The following is an 18,718-nucleotide window of genomic DNA, read 5'->3' as shown; positions in this document are numbered from 1 at the left end:
CTAATGAACAGATGCTTCAAAGACTAGTTCAAGGCAGTACAGCTACTTGAGAAGAGTGGACCAAAAAAGATGGGGAACATAAGAAAGAGTGAACAAAGGAAAACTACTTTTTTACAGGTTCTTTGTTTTTGCTACTGAGAAATTAAGATATTTTCAGTCTTTTGCTTTCCTTTTCCACATTGTCTTTAATGTTCTGGAGTTTCCTACATTTCTGGACCAGGGACACCAAACTCTCCCTAAAATCACTAGTCCCATGATCTCTGCCAACATTTTCAAGCTCATCAAACAAAGTCAAAGTCTGTTTGAGTTTGGCTTGAACAATTTTTTGCTCTTCTAATTCTGCAAGAAGGGCCTGCTTAGTACATAATTCAGTCTTATACTTTTCCTGTAATTCTTCAATTTCTTTTTGGAGAAGCTGGAATTCTTCTTCACTATAAGGATGCGTCTCCTGACATTTGTCTTCAGGAAGCAAGATATTTGGGGGAATACGCAAAATCAACTGCAAAAACAGCTGCTCCATTTTGCCAAAAAGTTTATCAAAACGTCCTTTCATGAAGCAAAGAAACTTCTCTGTGCATTTACGAATCTGGACTGGGCTAATATCACAGTCTGGGATTCCCTCCAGCTTCTTCATAATAACCTGTTCAACAGCCTGCATCACTTCAAATAGGTAATCTTGAAATGCAGTATAGATCCTAAGCATGCAAGTCTCTGGTGTGAAGCCAAAGAACTGGGCCTCATAGGTCATTGGATCCATTGACATCTTGGTTTATTTGCTATTTTCAATTATGAAAAATCTGCAAATGTAAAAAGAAAACAAAAATTCATTTGGATAAAAAAAAATGAAGAAAGTAATAGATCACATCACAAACAAGGACTCAAAGAAAAAAATAAGTTTGTGTTCCTTGATACCTGCTGTTATTTCCAGCCTTGATTGTCCATAAAAGGATACAAACCATGCTTCTCTGAGGCTCTTTCCTCATTCTAGAACCGACTTGCCCCTCTCCTCATTATTCATTTGTCTCCACCTCTCATGTGCTGAAGTCTTTGGCACACAGATCAATCTTCTGGCTCTGTTATCATCTTGGACAATTTTAAAATTTACACAGATGACCTATGAGATTGCCCCAGAGACATGAATTTCAATATCTACATCTCCATTCTTTCAGCCACCTGGTTCTTGATATTTGTTAACTTCTCTCCCCAACAACTCCTACTTTTTGACCACAACCTCCTATACTATTCTTCCAACTATCATTCACATATTCTCATTGTACTTTAATCTAATAACCTTCTCTTTCTTGCTCTCAGTCTCTTCAGTTCTTTCCCCAGTCCTTTCAAGCCTCGTGATCTTCTATTACTTTAAATACCCTATTGCCAGTGGCCTCAATCCCTTGCCTTCCACCCCAGCCATCTGAAAAAAATCCCTATCAAAAGATGAACAAGGGGGCTTTACAACACTGACTTGTTTTTTCAAGGGTGTGTGTGTTGGGGGAGGGGGTTTCATTTCTTTCAAATGTAAACATCTAGGAAAATATCACATATCTCCCTGTCACAATGAGATCAATCTAGACATCTTTGTCCTAGTTGTAACCATATGCCTATCATAGAAATAAGAGAAGTTTTTTTCTTAACTCCTTTAGATAAAGGTACATAGGGAATAATAACTGACATTTCAATTACCAGGTTAATTTAGGATGGACTTCATGACAACATGCAGGAAATGGTGTATCCAATCTTCTTATAGAAAACAGATACCACTAATCTTGAAATTTTATGTATATAATGATTTAAAATAGAGTGATTGTAACTGTGTGATTGTTTAAACAAGGTAGAATTTCTTTGTTTAGAGATTGTCTATAAAACATTGTAATCTTGATGTTATTCAATAATAAAATTGCTTTCTTTTCTATTTTGTAGAGGATTCTCTGAATTTTTATTTTCAATACTTCCCTATGCCTCCAGGATCAACTCAAACCCTCTCAATGTGGTTTATAAGGGCCTTCATCATCTGACTCTTACTAACCACACTTTTTTTTTAAGTACTCTACATGTCTAATTTGAGTTAAAACTTCTATTTTTGTCCTCTATTACTTATCCTTTTACTTTTCACCTCCCATCCTTAGTAGGAACCTAATTATAGTGTTTTTAATGTGTGTCTTTTAAATTCATATTTATCTGTGAATAGATATTTTATATATGTATTTTATACATATACATTTATTTTTTTGATAACTTCATATTATTATTTAAGTTTACTTCATTTGTTCTGACTAAAGTATTCCATCAACTCTATCACATTTAAAGATTCATTCTTGGGGCTGGGGATGTGGCTCAGGCAGTGGGCGTGCGGCCCGGGTTCGATTCTCAGCACCACATACAAACAAGGATGTTGTGTCCGCCAAAAAAAACCTAGAAAATAAATATTAAGATTCTCTCTCTCCCCCTCTCTCTCCTCTCTCACTCTCTCTTTAAAAAAAAAAAAAAAAAAAGATTCATTCTTCTTATGACAAACACCTCATTTGTTCCTAGCATTTTCTTTGGGGGTGGGGGGGAGTACCAGGGATTGAAATCAAGGGCAGTCAGTCACTGAGCCACATCCCCAGCCCTATTTTGTATTTTATTTAGAGATAGGGTCTGAGTTGCTTAGCACCCCGCTTTTGCTGAGGCTGGCTTTGAACTTGTGATCCTCCTACCTCAGCCTCCCAGCCACTGGGATTACAGGTGTGCACCACCGTGCCTGGCCTGTTCTTAGCATCTTGCTACCAGAAATTAAATGAACATCTTCCTATGATGTCTCCTTGGGGACTTGCCAGGTTTTTCAAAGGCAAGTCATTGCTAGGCCAAAGAGTTTACTCATTGATAACTTCACCAAATATTGCCAAAATGTTTTCCAGAACATGTGGGCTGATTTACATTCACACTTGTGCTAGATGACAGTTTCTTCCTCATATCTTTGCCAACACTCAACAGTATTCAACATTCTAACTTTTGCCAATTTGGCAGATGTAAAAATGTTTCACACAAGTTATTTTTAGAAAACCAAAATCATCTACCCTCAGACACTAACTGAACACTGAGAACTGAAACTGTCTACGTTCCCTCCCCCCAACCTCATGTCCACATTAGCATGACTTTAATATTCTAGAAGACTAGAATATTCCCACTGTTCAAATGGCTTGGTTGTTCCTTACAAACTCCCTAAAAGATGGTCCACTCTTAGTGGAAACTATCAACAATCTGTATGCTACCATTCTCTAACCTTTACCTCAAGTTTCCATCTATCTTGGATTGTTGTATTATGATACATAGCACACTGTAATCAAGCCCCATACATTGGGAAATATACTTGAAACCAAACTTAGAAGTCTCAAAAAATTCCAATCTTATCCTTCTCCCCTAAGAGACACTGTCAATGCTCTACTGAGATGGTGGTCTCACACTAAGTAACAAACAACCATTGTTTAATCAACAGGCTGTGAAGATTTCTTTTTCTGTGAACTACCCATTCATACCCCCTTTTTACTGTAGGTTTTGTTTTGTGAGGGGATCTAGACAAGTTGCCTAGGCTAACCTCCAACGTGAGACTCATGTGATCCTCCTGCCTCAAACCCCCTAGCAGCTGGGACTATAAGCTCGTGCCACTGCACCTGGTCTTTTTGTTGTTGATGATGTTGTTGAACCACTTTCTCCAACCTGTTATTTGTTTTGTTTTTCTTCTCTGTTCCATTGAGTGACAGTTGCCACTGTTACAGTACCAGGGCAAGAATGCAATCAATGGTTTTCTCTCAGCACCAGCTACCAAATCCTGGCCCCACTGCCTAGGGGAGGACCTGTGAAAGTGCTAGCCAACCTTTTATTTGGTTCTTTCCTTCCTTACCACACCAGACTTCATGCTCCGTTCCTTGTTCCGAAATTCTTTTTTTTTTTTTTTTGGTACCGGGGATTGANATCACATGTTTGAGGCCAGCCTGATTGTGCAGAGCCTGCCTCAAAAATAAGAATGAAAAAGTGTTGGCAATATAGCTCAGTGGTAGAGTACCCCTGAGTTCAATTCCCAGTACTGAAATAATTAACCTTCCAGGATCAGACTGTAGTAACATAACAGTAAAAGACCAGTATCTAAAACAATATACTAAACAATATATTAAATTGCAATGGAAGATAGTCTTTTCTAGCAATCAGAATTCAGAGAGAGAGATGCATTTTTCTACTTCTGGATGATCATACAGATTATTGTTGGAGAGGAGGAAAAACCCAAAACCAGTAGTTCTGCCCCATAGTGTTCTCTCTGTCTCAAATGTTTCATTTATACTGAGCGTAGTGGCACATGCCTATAATCCCAGTGAGTAGGGACTCTTGAGGCAGGAGGATTGAAAGTTTGAGGCCAGCCTCAGCAATTTAGCGAGACCCCTAGGTTCAATATCTGGTATTTAAAAAAAAAAAAAAAAAAAGTTACCTGAGATGACTATATTACATATGTAAGCGCACTCTTCTGTTATGCGGATGAACCTATTTTTAAATTTTTATTTATTTATTTATTTTTAGTGGTACTGGGGTTTGGTGACAGGGAGACATGCTCCCACCACTAAACTATATCCCCTGCCCCTTTTTATTTATTTATTTTTGAGAAAAAGGAAAAAAGAAGGTTTATTGCTTTGCTAGTAAAGGAGAAACACAGGGGACTCTGTCCCAAAGGCTGTGATTCTGCCTATCAGCAGGAATAGGAACTTTTAAAGAAGTGATTCAAAGGCTACATTCCATGTGTTCTCTGTCTGGAGTTGAAATTTACTTGTTAATTTGGGAGATAGTCATTTCTGAGATCTTCTGGTATCATCCCCAAAGTCTGGATTACTTCATTCCTATGGTGGGTGTGTACTCAGAACAGATAAATCTGCCTAGGATAGGAATGAAAAGTCCTGTTTCCCCTGAGATTAGGGAGGAGCAGAGAGAGAAAAAGAAAGAAACATGTCCATTTTAAAAATAGGTTGCAGTGGGCTTGCCCCTCTTTAAAATTTTATTTTGAGATAGGGTCTCTGTAAATTGCCTGGGATTTCCCCAAACTTGTGATCCTCCTGCCTCAGTCTCTGAAGTTGCTGGGATTACAAGCACATGCCACTGTGCCTGGCTCAACCTAGTCTTGTCTTCAAACTTTTTCCATAATTTACCTGATCATTGTGAGTTGTTTTAAGGATAATCACAGTTCAAATTTTCTGCTTTTTTAGCTTTATAAATTTTACAGTCCATACAGTATTTTTTTGACTTTATGGTACATACAGTATTTTTCTGACTTTATGGTCGAAGCAGCACAAAAATCCATTGTCAGATTGTGTCTTCCAGTTTGGGATCCGTAATAAAATATCACCCTTTATGGCTTTTCAACCATTGTAATCATAAAATGTTTCCTGCTGATAAATTTTACCTAATCTTTCTTTCTCTCTTTTTTTTCCTCTACAGATATGGAGGTTAATCACCAATTTCTTATTTTTTGGACCAGTTGGATTCAATTTTTTATTTAACATGATTTTTCTGTATCCTTTATTAAGTGAAGTCAGCATCAAAACTTTAGGTTTACTTAGGATAGAGTAAATTAAGATTTAATTCTGATACTCTTATCTATGAATTCTGAGTCAGTTGTACATAGAGTAGATGGTCAGCAACATTTTGAAGGCGTTGTAGCTCACTCTTTACATGGGAGGTTTAATTATGAGAGATCATTACTTAAGTTGCTTACAAACCTAATCAAGGGGGGGGAAAACATTTAATAGAAGCATACTTATAAAATGGTATCAGTAGGTATAAGTAATACATAACCTGTACATGGTCATAATTTAATTAGCAAGAGTTTGCCATGGGTTCATGAGAAATGGAGAACTTGAAATCTTGGGTCTTGATTGCTGGTTCTCCTGGCCAAAAGCATAGTACCATAATGTCTGCTGAGCTTGTCATGTTCCAGATTGTTAAAAGCCATGATCTGGGGCCACTGAGTTGTAATTCAGTTCATCAGCAGTGGACAGAGGGACTTGTAGCCATGGCAGGACTCTTGTCCTAGGATGATTCCTGTTTCTCCTATGTAATACTTTATTCTGGAAAGTGATGATAGTCTTTTCATTTTAATGCATCTTTATTGACTGATGTAAATATAGAAATGCTTTACCTGCCTGGCCTGGAAAAGTAGTTTATCACATAAGTTTTCTTTATGAGGATTTCTTCATGGAAAAGTAAGAATGGTGAGGATCAAGGCTAGGCTGAGTGTGGGAAAGATAATACTATAAATTTCAAATTGTTTAAAGGTGACTGGAAGCATATTTCTGTAACATCTGGATTGGTTCCCCAGCTAGGGACATTCGTAGTGAAATATGGTGCTAGTTTTGGGCTGGGATTGTGGCTCAGTGGTAGAGTGCTTGCCTAGCACAGGCAGCACCACATAAAAGTAAAGGCATTGTGTTGTGTCCATCTATACCTAAAAAATAAAACTAAAAGTATTTACCTTATCACTCAAACATGCTTATAAAAATGAAGCCTGAATGCTTATAGATAATGTGGAGTCCAGGTGTACTTAAATGATACGTTAAACTTTACTTTCTTCCAATTAGTATGATTGACATTTTCTTAACTTGGAACTTAAGATATCGTTACTGTCGAATGCTAGAAGAAGGCTCTTTCCGAGGTCGGACAGCAGACTTTGTATTTATGTTCCTTTTTGGTGGATTCTTAATGACTGTATCCTTCAAAAACAATAGAACAAATACAGGAAAATGTTAAAGAACAGCCAGTCTCTTCCTAAAATGTTTCATCTGTCTCCCATGATTCATTAAATATTCTGAACAAACACATTAAAGTAGACTTCCAGATTTTAGTTCTTTAGAGTATGACCGTTTATTTTACAGCACACCTTCTGTAACAGCTTTCCAAGCATAGATGTTGGACAGGATGCTTTTTCTACTATGAGCAAGACAGAGGAACTTTTAACCCAGGTAGGTTATTATGAAACATCTCACGTTATATCACTGATGAGTGTATTTCATTTTTAAACTAAGTTGGTGAGACATGCATTTAGTCACTATCAAAAATGATGCATTTGGGGCTGGGATTGTGGCTCAGTGGTAGAGTGCTCGCCTAACACAGGCAGCACCTCATAAAAGTAAAGGCATTGTGTTGTGTCCATCTACACCTAAAAAAAAAAAAAAAATACTAAAAAAAAAATGATGCATTTAGAAGAAAAAAAATTTATCCTGTAAAACAGACTTGGATGTAGTACTGTCTGAAGAGATGATTTTGTTCCTGCTGACATTCATCGGTAAAAGTACTTATGGTGAGTGAGCTTTATTGTAATTATTGACTAAAGAATTAACATTTTCCAGAAGCAAGAACTTCACAAAAGTAGAATATTAGTTCGAAATAGCTATACTCCAGATGATTTCACTGAAGTCAGTTTTTGTCTGATTGCTCTAGTAATTATCTTCAGGGTTTTTTCCTTCTTTTCTAAAGATGTAACTTCTCAACTTTTCTCATTTAAGCTTTCATTACAACTCAATCTTTAGTTCTCTTAGTCTTCCCTGTTATGCTTTTAATGTTGATATTTTCCTTAATGCCATCTGTTAGCTTTTTGGTTTGTTTGTGAGCTTAGTTTTCTTGGGACAGGCCTTTACAATAATGCTCGTCTATGTATGGAGCCGAAGGAACCCATATGTCCGCATGAACTTCTTTGGTCTTCTCAACTTCCAGGCCCCTTTTCTGCCCTGGGTGCTCATGGGGTTTTCCTTATTGTTGGGGAACTCAATCATTGTGGACCTCTTGGGTAAGAGTCTTATCACTACTTTTTCTATCATATTAATTTAAGTTTATTTTGTCACTGTTTTCACATTTATTCTGTCTGGCTTTCATGAATAACTATTATAGAATTATTTGATAGGTATATCTCAAAGACTACCATATCAGTTCATTAAGTTTTAGTTGTTATCCTAAAAATAAGCAACTTATGTTGGTAGGTCCACCTGCAGTTGAAATTTTAATACTCTTTCTCATCTTTTATTTCTGGTTGACTCTAGGTATTGCAGTTGGACACATATATTTTTTCTTGGAAGATGTATTTCCCAATCAGCCTGGAGGGATAAGAATTCTGAAAACACCATCTATTTTGTGAGTATTTAACCCTATGGTTTGTGCTCCTTGCAGACAAACCAGTACAAGACCCATGTTTGGGTATGTTGGGGCTCTCAGAGCTCCTGGTACACATAGTTCAGGTCAGTAAGTATTTGCAGATTGAGGAATCTAGCCGCAGTTTAGGAGCAGTTGGATTGAGTGGGAACAGGCAGTGCCAAGGTTGTGGCAAAAGCAAGGTTAACAGGCTCAGGATGTCATGGGATGCCGTGGTAATTATTGCTTCAGGGGACCACTAGAACTTCCTATCCCAGGGAGGAGTCTGCTGGTTTTATGAGGCTGCTGTCCAGTTTAGATAGGTGAGGTAGCAAAATGAGCAACACAGATGAAAGTTTCTAATGGTAGGATTTCTGTCCTGCAGAACAGGTGGGAGAGACAGTGGAGTAGAAATAGCTTGGGACCAGAAATCAGGTGTAGTTGTTCTATTGACTGGTTATGATTTTAAGCAAATAAGACCTCTTCTATTCCAGAATTTTGTGTCTTTGGGAAATATTACATTAAGAAGAGTTCAATTGAGGGAAAATTTTAAGTTTTTGTATTAAAATGTTTGTTGTAGACAGTTAAGCAAAAAGAAAATAAAATCATCCATGATCTCACTACTTAGACATAGCATTGGCTACCATTGTTCACTTTTTTATAAGTATTCTTTAGTCTTTTACTGTCTATTTTTTTTTTCTCCCCTTTGTGTGGTACTGGAGATTAAACCTAGGGCCCTATACAAGTGCTATACCATGAGCTACATTTCCAACCTTTTTTATTTTTAATTTTATTTTGAGTCAGGGTCTTGCTAAGTTGACTAGACTGATCTTGAGCTTGTGATCCTCATGCCTCAGCTTCCTAAGTGGCTGGAATTTTAAGTGTGTACCACCATGTCTGGCTTGTCTGTATACTTTTTTTTTTTTTTTAAGTAGACAGACACATTTTATTTATTTTTATGTGGTGCTGAGGATTCAACCCCCAGTACCCAACACATGCTAGGCAAGTGCTCCACCACTGAGCCACAATCTCGGCCCATCTGTATAGTTTTTAAAAATCCTATTTCATAGCCTTTTAAATTTAATATGTCATGATCACTTGTCCATCATAAATGTCCTACAAAATTGTAAGTTACATGATATTTCATGATGTGGATTTTGCATAATTTTCCTAATCTTATATTGATGGACATTGATGTTAGCTTTTGCTTTTCCCTTCTCTATTTGGAATGGTGATAAGTCTGAACATATCCATGGGTTATGTTCAAAGGATAAGTCCATAGAGGTGGAATTGCTGGTGTTTTTGTTTTTTTAGTTGCCAGAACTTTCCAGGTGGATGTTCAAGTTTACATTTCCACCAGCAATGTATGTATTTATTTCCTGACAACCCTATCAAATACCCTTATTTACCCTTTTCTATTGAATAAGATGGTGTCTCATTTTTTATAATTTAAACAATTTTAAAAATTCATTTCAGAATTACAGAAAGAAACAAATAGAGTACAAAAGACATTTTTCCCTTAGCTATTTTTAAAGTAAATTGACAAAAGAATCCAGCTCAGATTCAGGTGTTTTATTTATTGACACGTTTCTTTAGTGTCCTTCCATTTGGAACAGCTCCTTATTCTCTCCTTGGCTTTCATGACATGGGTTTGTTTGAATATTTTGGGTTCATTGTATAGAATATCTCCCCAGTTTGTGTTTGTCTGATGTTCCTCACATATTTTGATTCAAGTTTTTCACCTTTGGTGGGAATATCAGATAAATGACACTGTTCTGATTGCAGCCTGTTAGCATGGGATTTTGACTTGTATTTATCAAGGTGATGATAATCATTTTGATTACTTAAGGTGTCTGTCAGGCTTTTCCATTGTAAAGATACTCTTTTCCCTTTTGTAGGAAAGTACTTTGAGACTATAAATATCCCTTATTAAATATCAGTTCCCATTTTCCTATTGGTGTGTTCGTTTTTTTGTTGTTAGTTTGTAAGAACCAAAGCTCCTTTTGAAACATAAATACTTGTTTCTGACTCTAATATAAAGTAGAAGTTTTTGAATACATTTCTGATTTTACCAATTGACAGCCTTGACAGCAAGTAGAATTACATATGTGACTCGTAGTAGAGGATGCTGCTTTAATGGTTCATACTTTAATGAAATTTTGAATTATTTTATAATAGTATTTAAAAAGTCTTGAAAGCTAGGCATGATGGCCCATACCTATAATCCCGGCTCCTTAGGAGACTGAGGCAGGAGGATCTTCAAGTTCAAATAAAAAAGGCTGGGCTGGGGATATAGCTTTGGTAAAGTGCCTCTGGGTTCAAACGCCAGTACCCACCCCCCCCACCCCCCAAAAAAAAGACTTGGGAATTTATTATCTGTACTTATGTTCTGCAGTAATTTTTATTGGGATATCTTGTTAATTGATTTTAAATTTAATTTGTATTACCTAACAAAATTTATCATTTTTTAAAAAAATATTTTTTAGTTATTGATATATCTTTATTTTTTATTTATTTATATGCAGTGCTAAGGATTGAACTCAGTGCCTCACACATGCTAGGCAAGTGTTCTGTCACTGAGCCACAACCCCAGCCCCTAAAATTTACCATTTTTAAATGTACAGTTCAGTGGTGTTAAATACATTCATATGATAGTGCCGCCATCATTCATAGAATTCTTTTCATCTTAGAGAACTGAAACTCAGTGCCCTTCAGATACTCGCTATTATCCCCTTCCCGTAGTCCCTGACAATTACCATTTTATTTCTCTTTCTCTGAATTTAACTACTCTAGGAACCTCATATAAATATGTAAGTAAAAACATGCAGTATTTTTTGAGTGACTTATTAACTTAGCATAACGCTGTCAAGGTTTGTCCATATTGGAGCACATGTGTCAGAATATCGTTTCTTCCATTATTTTTTCTTTTTTTAATGTTTTTTGGTTGTTGCCAGGGATTGAATGCAAGATTGAATATTATACCACCGTGCAACACCCCCAACCAATTCCTTCCTTTGTAAGGTTAATGTTCTGTCATATGTATATATTGTATTTTGTATATTCATTTGTCTGTTGATGGGCACTTAGCTTTTGTTATGGTGAGACATTCTTACCAAATTAAATGAAAGCTAGGTTAGGCAGAGTGCACGCATGCCTGTAGTCCCAGTGACTTGGGAAGCTGAGACAGGAGAATCTTTAGTTCAAAGCCAGTCTCAGCAATGACGAGGTGCTCAGCAATTCAGTGATACCCTGTCTCTAACAAAATACAAAATAGGAGTGAGGATGTGGCTCAGTGGCTAAGAGGCCCTGGGTATTAAAAAAAAAAAAAAAAAAAAAAAAGGTTAAAAAACAGAAGTGTGATGTACCTTTTGTAAAACCACAATTATTTATTCTAGAAGAATAATTAAGGTATCAGTGGAAATTATCTGGGAACTTAGGATATTTTACTCATCTACATTTCCTGTTTCTCTACAATTAACATGTAGTGCTTTTGTGATAAAATTAGTAAGGAGGTAAAAGTTAATGTAAATGTTAAATAATTAAAATGATAACTGTTTAATTAGCAGGCAGACCCAGTGCTCCTCCAATAGTGGAAACCCCTGTGGGAGGGAACTGACCTTATAGTACTTCAAACCTAAGATGATTCTGGGACTAAATTATATCTGTCATGTGTATTTTAGGAGGACTATTTTTGATACACCAGATGAGGATCCAAATTACAATCCACTACCTGAAGAACGGCCAGGAGGCTTTGCCTGGGGTGAGGGCCAACGTCTCGGAGGTTAAAGCAGCTGTGCCAATAATGAAACCCAGCTGGGAAGGACTTGGTGAAATCCCCATTGGGATTCTTTTATCCTTTGTTGCAAAAGTGTGGACACTTTTGACAGCTTGACAGATTTTAACTCCAGAAGCACTTTATGAAATGGTACACTGACTAATCCAGAAGACATTTCCAGCAGTTTGCCAGTGGTTCCTCACTACACTGGTACTGAAAGTGTAATCTCTTGGAGCCAAAAAACTGGAGAAAGATATCCTGCTGCCTCTAACAAGTACATAAGTACTTGAATTCTGTGGCATAAGGCAGGGCTTTTTCTTCTTCTTTGATAGACGAGGCCATGGTGTAAATGAAAGTTTCAGAGAGGACAAAATAAAACTGAGTTCCATCTCTCTTTCACTGTATTAAAGCTTTTGTGTGTGATCTTTTTAAATTATGATAGTGTATGCTAGTTCTCCCAAGTAGGTCTGGACTGAGCAGTTTACAGGCCTGCTCTTCCTGTGTCTTCACAGCTTTCAGATAGATTTCATTTCAAGATTGAAAACATGACTATAGTGCTGTAGCTATGTACATCTTACTAATTCAGAGTGCTAGCTTCAGTAGAAAGATTTATTTCTGTCATTCAGATAGCTTGTTTTCCATCTGGGAATTGCAAAACTTCAAGTCATCAGAACACAAGAAGGAGAAGGGAGGGTGATTCTTGTAGCAGAAATTCAGCTGTAGAAAAGTCAGCTGTAAGTAAAAGGCTCATGTGGTATCTTATTTATTCTGCTTGCTTTTCTCCATTAAGAACTATCCAGGGAGTGACTGGTAATGGCCACATTTTTTGAAAACTATGGGAAGATGAATGAGTAGCAGCTAGGCATACTTTCCTCCCGGGTCATTGGCTGGTTAATATTTGTCATTTACTTCATGAAAAGTTGAAAACCTTTTCAGAGCCAAGTAAATGGTTACCTTCCCAATTAGGCAGAAATTAGGGTCCACAGAAGCAGGCCTTTAAATCATGCCTGTGGTTCAACAAATACTTGTCCAAAATAGTAAGTTCTTCCCGAATCCCAGCAGGTTTGTGTTCATACTGCTTAATCAGAACTCAGGAAAGTAAAAGAGTGCACCCCTAAGAAAGAAATGATCTCAGTTTTTTATGAATAGCATGTAGGTACAAGATCCTGTCCCCCAACTGGATTGTCTTCAGTTTTGTCTTGGTTAGGGATAGCTTTACAGAGTGAGATTTCCTCAGATTGACATAGGCTTAGATCAAACATAAAAACATCTTAAGTGGGAATTTTCAGATTATTGTTAAAGTACAAAGTATTTTAATGTCTTTAAAATTGGAATATGCATAAGTATGGAATTTCGTACGCGTATTTTACACGTTGCTAGTAAGTAACTTTGAATATGATTGTTGCAGTTTTATGGAATTTGGGTCAATGGGACTGCTTTTTCCTCTAAGCAGTTTAAGAAGTGTTTTTAAAGTTTAAATGCCATACTTAGATTGTATAATCCTTACGGGATTCTTAAATTTAATCATCTTTGTCTTTGTCTAGAAAGTTTTACCAATGACTTTTAGGAGTTTTTTTGTTTGTTTGTTTGCTTTGGGGCTAGAAATGGGTTTCTCTAGTTTTATTTGTTATCCTTGACTTAATTTTGGATTATCCAATTAATGGAATTTTTGTGGTAAAATTTTAATCCTAAAATCTATTCACTGACTGTTCATTTAATTAGGGAGTATCTGTACACATTCATGACTGGGTAAAACAGGAAACACATTTTGAATGTATAGCCTAAAGGCAGTCATTTATAGGATTTTGTTTCTCTGCTTTTGTAGGGTATAAATTCCTAGTGGCAGGACGCCCTGCTATGCTACTACACTGTGTCCTTGGCAGTGGTGATTTAAATCACTGACCTCTTATCAGTTTGGCCAGTCCCACTCCCACCCATCCCTAGCCCTGTGTTGCTTGACAGGATCCCCAGGCTTACCTGAACCTAAGGAAAAGTCCTTACTTCTTTCCCAGCTTACCTCTTGATCTTGAGTCTTCCAGAACATTTCCTTTTCATAATGCAAGTCAATTGAAAAGTGAGATTTGATATATGGAATTTTTGTGACCTATCAACCTTACATACATATAATTTGAAAGATTCCTGAATTCTACTAGTTATACTGAAAAGCACACACCTGATTAAAACATGTTTTTTTGTTACAGAAATACAATATATGTTCATTTGAAAATAAATGGACGAGCAAATTGCATCTCCCTAGGAGATACATTTTATATACATTTTGGTGTGTGTTTTCACTATGGATTTCTATTTGTTTCTCTCTTCCACTTGGTTCTTTTTTTTTTTTTTTTTCTGTGTCACTATTGTATGTCCTAATATCTTTCATACTTCTGTATTCTCTCAAAGCAAAGCACCCTTGTCCTGGATCTTGTTAAGGAAAGCCTCACTCAGTCTCTCTGGGCTTCTGAAAATTAGGAAATATGAGAGCTATGCTGTGTTGAGTAACTGGCTTCCTAGAATTGTCATCTCTCCTGCCAGTGTTTTAAGTCATGGTTCTGTTTTCCTTTGACAGGTGAGTTTCATCTTTGGTGTTAGCTAAGATCCTGTCATCATTTTTAGTGCTCTGCACTTACATATTTTATGAGTTTTCATTAAAGTTGTTGAACCTTATATGGTCAAGTTACTTACCTGCTCAAAAATCCAGTGAATTCTTAGCCCCTATATTAAATGCATACTTTTTGTCTTCTGAACCTTATTCCCACTTTTACCTAACAGGGACCTCAAGTTAAGCCTCTCTAATCCTTCAAGGCCTGGACTTGTTCCTGACACCTCAAGAAATCTTGATTCTAAGGCCTATTTCATTGTCTTCTTTGAATCTCTATAAAGCTTCAAATCTGTATGACATATTCTTACACCAAATTATATATTGTCTTGTACTGTTCCTAGCTGGTACATGTATATTAGTCTTGTCTCCCTCATGAGAATGTAAGCTCCTTAAGGGCAGGGACCATGTCTTAATTTTTGTATCCACCACAGTGCCTAGCACAGTGCTTGGCACATGGGTGCTGAATAAATACTTTGTTTATTAATCAGCAAACTATTATCTGGTATTTTTAATTACAAAGGGATTCATATGTATGCATGCAAGCTTGTGCCTAATTGCTGAGGCTTATGATTGTCTCTGAAATTTGGATTGGAGCAGAACTGAATGTGATCAGGGACCATGGTTTGGTGGTCAGGTGACTGTTAGCTTTTCCTCGCTGTGACCAATATAACTGACAAGGAAATGTAGATGAGGGAAAGTTTATTTTGGCTCAGGATTTCAGAGGTTTCAATCCATAAATGGCCAACACCATTGCTCTGGGCCTAAGGTAAGGCAGAACTTCATGGCAGAAGGGACTGGTGGAGGAAAACTACTCAGCAGAGCAGGAGGGAAGAGGGCAAGGCATCAGGGACAAAATACAAACCCCAGTGACTTACTTCCTCCAGCCATGTCCCACCAGCCTATCATTACCACCCGGTTAGTCCATTCAAATTATTAGTCCATCAAATGGATTAATTCATTAATTGGGTTACAGCCTTCATAATAATATAATTATTTCACCTCTGAACATTCCTACATTAGTAGGAGTTTTGGGGAGACACATCCAAACCTTCACAATGACCACCAGCTGGTATGATCATGGTCAGACCTGATAAGTCCACACAACTATTCAGACAAGTTAAGAATGAAATGTGTCTGATACATGACCTTTTAGAGGAAGAGCCAGAATATACTTTGAATAGTATTATTAGTGTGTCAACATCTGTAAATGAAAGCTGCTGAACCACAAGAGACTATTTGGAGGGGCAGAAGATTTCACACTACTAATGTGGGAAATGTGGGCAATATAACTTGATACTTGTGTAGGATTTAATTTTTTCAACTGACTGAGCTTAGAGGCTGCAGAACAGGATTACTAAGCCAGAGTTTATGGAAGAGTTTCGTATAGAAGTACTGTGTTCTTTGGTATTAGGGATTGAACCCAGGGGCGCTTTACCACTGAGCTACATTTCCAGTCCTTTTTAATATTTTCATTTTAAGACAAGGTCTCACTAAATTGCTGCGACTGGCCTCAAACTTGTACTTCCTACTTCACCCATAATTTCTGGGATTACAAGCATCAGCCTCCATGCCCAGCTCAATGTGCCATGTTTTGCATTTCAAGAAACACTTTTTTGGGGGGAGAGCATATATAATACATATTTTTTAATTTGTTCTAATTATACATGTCAAAATTTTTTTAGTCAATATTTTAAACACATGTCATATAAAATCTTCATTTTTTCGCTTTTCTTGAAAAAATAGGAAGAAAAATAGCCTGCATGACAACTGTTGCCTAGAAGCAATTAATGGCCGCTTCTAGGGACAAGGCATGTCCCCTATCAAGAAATTATTTCGCTCATTCATATTACCTACCTGGATTCTTGTAACATATATAACAATAGGTTAGTTTGGAAAAGGACTGGGATCTTTTACTTTTTTTGTTCTGTTTTTGTATTTTTTGTTTATTTTATTTCCGGTCCATTACAACATTTATTTTCCCTTGTAGTTTTAGATCACCTTTCTAAATTAATATTTAAGAATTAAAAAGCAAAAAATTGTCAATTCTGAAAAACGTCTGTTGTTGGTTCAATGTACATTTTTAGTAACCCCCATTATTACACTGTCAAGAACTGAAGAAAAATGATCTCTTGACCTAGAGGAAAGGGAAAGGAGGATTTTAAACACATACTGAGGAGAATTTTTTTTCACATACTGAGTTTCACGGAAATAAACTCCAGAAGATGTTCTTTCACGTTAGGCTGAAACTTATCCTTTATTCTCTGGAGGTCATATTTCCTGTATGCAGAGCCAATCTTCCTGGAGTGAATTAGTTTTTTGTTTCTTTCTTTCTTTTTTTTTTTTTTTGTACCAGACATTGAACTCAGGGGCACTCAACAACTGAGCTACATCCCCAGCCCTATGTTGTATTTTCTCTAGAGACAGGGTCTCACTGAGTTGCTTAGTGCCTCGCCATTGTTGAGGCTGGCTTTGAACTTGAGAAGCTCCTGTCTTAGCCTCCTGAGCCACTGGGATTACAGGTGTGCGCCACTGCAACCGGCTCCTCTCAAAGCTTTTAGGAAGGAACAGAGGAACTAGTAATATTTTCTCTGCTGGAGTTCTAGATGTTTTCATTGGTTAGAGTATCATGACAGGGCTGGAGAGTTGTGTAAGGAATTTGAGAGTCTGGCAGTAATGATTGGGAGAAAGGAAGCGTTAAAGACCATTTTAGTTCCATTCAATTCCCTCTTTCCCTGCTTGTGTTGCTGAAGCACACAGCATCCATCCAGATGATCACTTTCTTAGGAAAATATGATTGTCAGAGTCATAGAATTCGTCTTTCTTTTCTGTTAATAAGGATGATTACATTGCCCTTTTCAAAATTAAGATTTTGTGACATTTGAATGACTTTAATTTCAGAAAACTCAATTTCTTCATTTGTAAATTGAGGGTATCAGGATCTACCATTTAACTCTAGAAGATCAATGCAAACCTTTGTATTTCTCATTGATTTTTTGGGGGGTGGGGTACTGGAGATTGAACCCAGGGCCTTGTGCATGCAAAGCAAGCACTCTACCAACTGGGCTATAACCCCAGCCCCTCTCATTGACTTTAAATAAGTAATTCCTTGAAGAGTGACGATTTTTGTGCACAGAGAAGGAGAAACTTGTTTTTGGGCGGTGGGGGGAAATGTACAGGGGACTGAACTCGGGCACTCGACCACTGAGCCACATCCCCAGCCCCATTTTGCATTTTATTTAGAGACAGGGTCTCACTGATTGCTTAGCACCTCGCTTTTGCTAAGGCTGGCTTTGAACTCGCGATCCTACTGCCTCAACCTCCGGAGCCGCTGGGACTACAGGCGTGCGCCACGGCGCCAGGCGAGAAACGCATTTTTGCTGGAAGTAAACCGGTGTTAACGTCAAGGAGAAGAAAGTCGTTATTCTAGACCAATGTCCCACGGAACCGCATACCCTATCTTTCTCTGTTGTTGCTCCGGGCTTTTTTGTGGTTGTACATCAGCCTCTACTCTCATCGCCCCTAAGAATTGAACGTCTTCCCAAACCCCCAATGCGTTCTGGGAATTGTAGTCCCCTCCCTAAAGCTTGGGGGCGGCCGTGAGGTCGTTGGTGGTCGCCCAGAACCGGCTGCACGTGGAGAGAAAGGGGCGGTGCTTACTTGGTGCCGGCAACCGAGAGGGGCAGGAGCTTCCTGCTCTTGCGCCTCCTGCCGCGGCGTCCTCCCGACATGCCGGAGGAGGCGGGCTTCCCGCCGGCCAAGAGATTCCGGCCGGGCTGTGGGCCTCCGGGCCGCGCCGGTTCCTACCCTCCCGAGAGGCGAGTAGTGATGCTGCTGACTGCGGGCGGCGGCTGCAGTAGAGGTGGAGGAGGAGGCCGGCGACAGCAGCCGCCCCTGGCCCAGCCCTCGGCCAGTCCCTACCGTGAGGCCCTGGAGTTGCAGCGCCGGAGTCTGCCCATCTTCCAGGCGCGGGGGCAGCTCTTGGCCCAGCTCCGAAACCTGGACAGCGCGGTCTTCATTGGTGAGTGGCCGCGCCAGCGGGTTCCTTTTTACTCGGTTCCTGCTTTGCGGGAACAGTTTCTTAAGTGCTTCTCCCTTTCATTCGTTTTTTTTTTTTTTTTTTTTTTTTAAAAAAGCTATCAGTGTTGGTTATTGAGGAATGTCAAGAAAACCGTGTGTGTGTGTGTGTGTGTGTGTGTGTGTGT

General features: G+C 38.2%; 3 protein-coding genes and 1 non-coding gene across 6 annotated transcripts in view; 2 read left to right on the top strand and 2 right to left on the bottom strand.

Moving 5' to 3' along the window:
• Nucleotides 1-6: 6 nt before the first annotated feature.
• Mis12 (MIS12 kinetochore complex component) lies at nucleotides 7-3,940 on the bottom strand. 2 transcript variants are annotated; one of them, XM_048798375.1, is made up of 2 exons: nucleotides 3,651-3,940; nucleotides 7-1,114 (listed from the first exon to the last, which is right to left on the bottom strand). In XM_048798375.1, exon 2 carries the CDS (start codon nucleotides 761-763, stop codon nucleotides 143-145), a length of 621 nt encoding a protein of 206 aa, XP_048654332.1. In that variant the 5' UTR covers nucleotides 764-1,114; nucleotides 3,651-3,940; the 3' UTR covers nucleotides 7-142. The 2 variants fall into 2 exon arrangements, with proteins under 2 accessions (XP_048654332.1, XP_015361372.1); XM_015505886.2 differs by lacking the exon at nucleotides 3,651-3,940 and having other exon boundaries at nucleotides 7-797; nucleotides 913-2,377.
• On the bottom strand, nucleotides 3,720-3,848 carry LOC125615151. The gene has a single exon (XR_007345706.1). It is a non-coding gene; the product is annotated as a small nucleolar RNA SNORA30/SNORA37 family (small nucleolar RNA).
• A 1,451-nt stretch (nucleotides 3,941-5,391) lies between the features above and the next one.
• Derl2 (derlin 2) lies at nucleotides 5,392-12,318 on the top strand. The gene is made up of 5 exons (XM_015505978.2): nucleotides 5,392-5,531; nucleotides 6,630-6,723; nucleotides 7,606-7,801; nucleotides 8,052-8,142; nucleotides 11,820-12,318. The coding sequence occupies exons 1-5, from the start codon at nucleotides 5,521-5,523 to the stop codon at nucleotides 11,923-11,925; spliced, it is 498 nt and encodes a 165-aa protein (XP_015361464.1). The 5' UTR covers nucleotides 5,392-5,520; the 3' UTR covers nucleotides 11,926-12,318.
• Nucleotides 12,319-18,026: 5,708 nt separating this feature from the next.
• The window catches only part of Dhx33 (DEAH-box helicase 33), a 25,186-nt gene continuing 24,494 nt past the window's right edge, over nucleotides 18,027-18,718 (top strand). For both annotated transcript variants that reach the window (XR_007345687.1, XM_015505977.2), the window contains exon 1: nucleotides 18,027-18,534. Coding sequence is in view for 1 of the 2 variants with exons in the window: in XM_015505977.2 (XP_015361463.1) it covers nucleotides 18,243-18,534 (292 nt within the window). In the remaining variant the exon portion in view is untranslated. The remainder of the gene's footprint in view (nucleotides 18,535-18,718) is intronic.

The sequence above is a fragment of the Marmota marmota genome, unplaced genomic scaffold (genome assembly GCF_001458135.2).
Source record: "Marmota marmota marmota unplaced genomic scaffold, marMar, whole genome shotgun sequence".
NCBI classification, from domain to species: Eukaryota; Metazoa; Chordata; class Mammalia; order Rodentia; family Sciuridae; genus Marmota; species Marmota marmota.
The sequence above is the reverse complement of the archived record's forward strand: the minus strand, read 5'-3'. Positions and strand labels throughout refer to the sequence as shown.

Coding starts and splice junctions, on each gene's coding strand:
- Mis12 (XM_048798375.1), bottom strand. CDS start 763: ATGTCAATGGATCCAATGACCTATGAGGCCCAGTTCTTTGGCTTCACA.
- Derl2 (XM_015505978.2), top strand. Junction 7,802..8,051: donor AATCATTGTGGACCTCTTGG/GTAAGAGTCTTA, acceptor GGTTGACTCTAG/GTATTGCAGTTGGACACATA. Junction 8,143..11,819: donor CTGAAAACACCATCTATTTT/GTGAGTATTTAA, acceptor TGTGTATTTTAG/GAGGACTATTTTTGATACAC.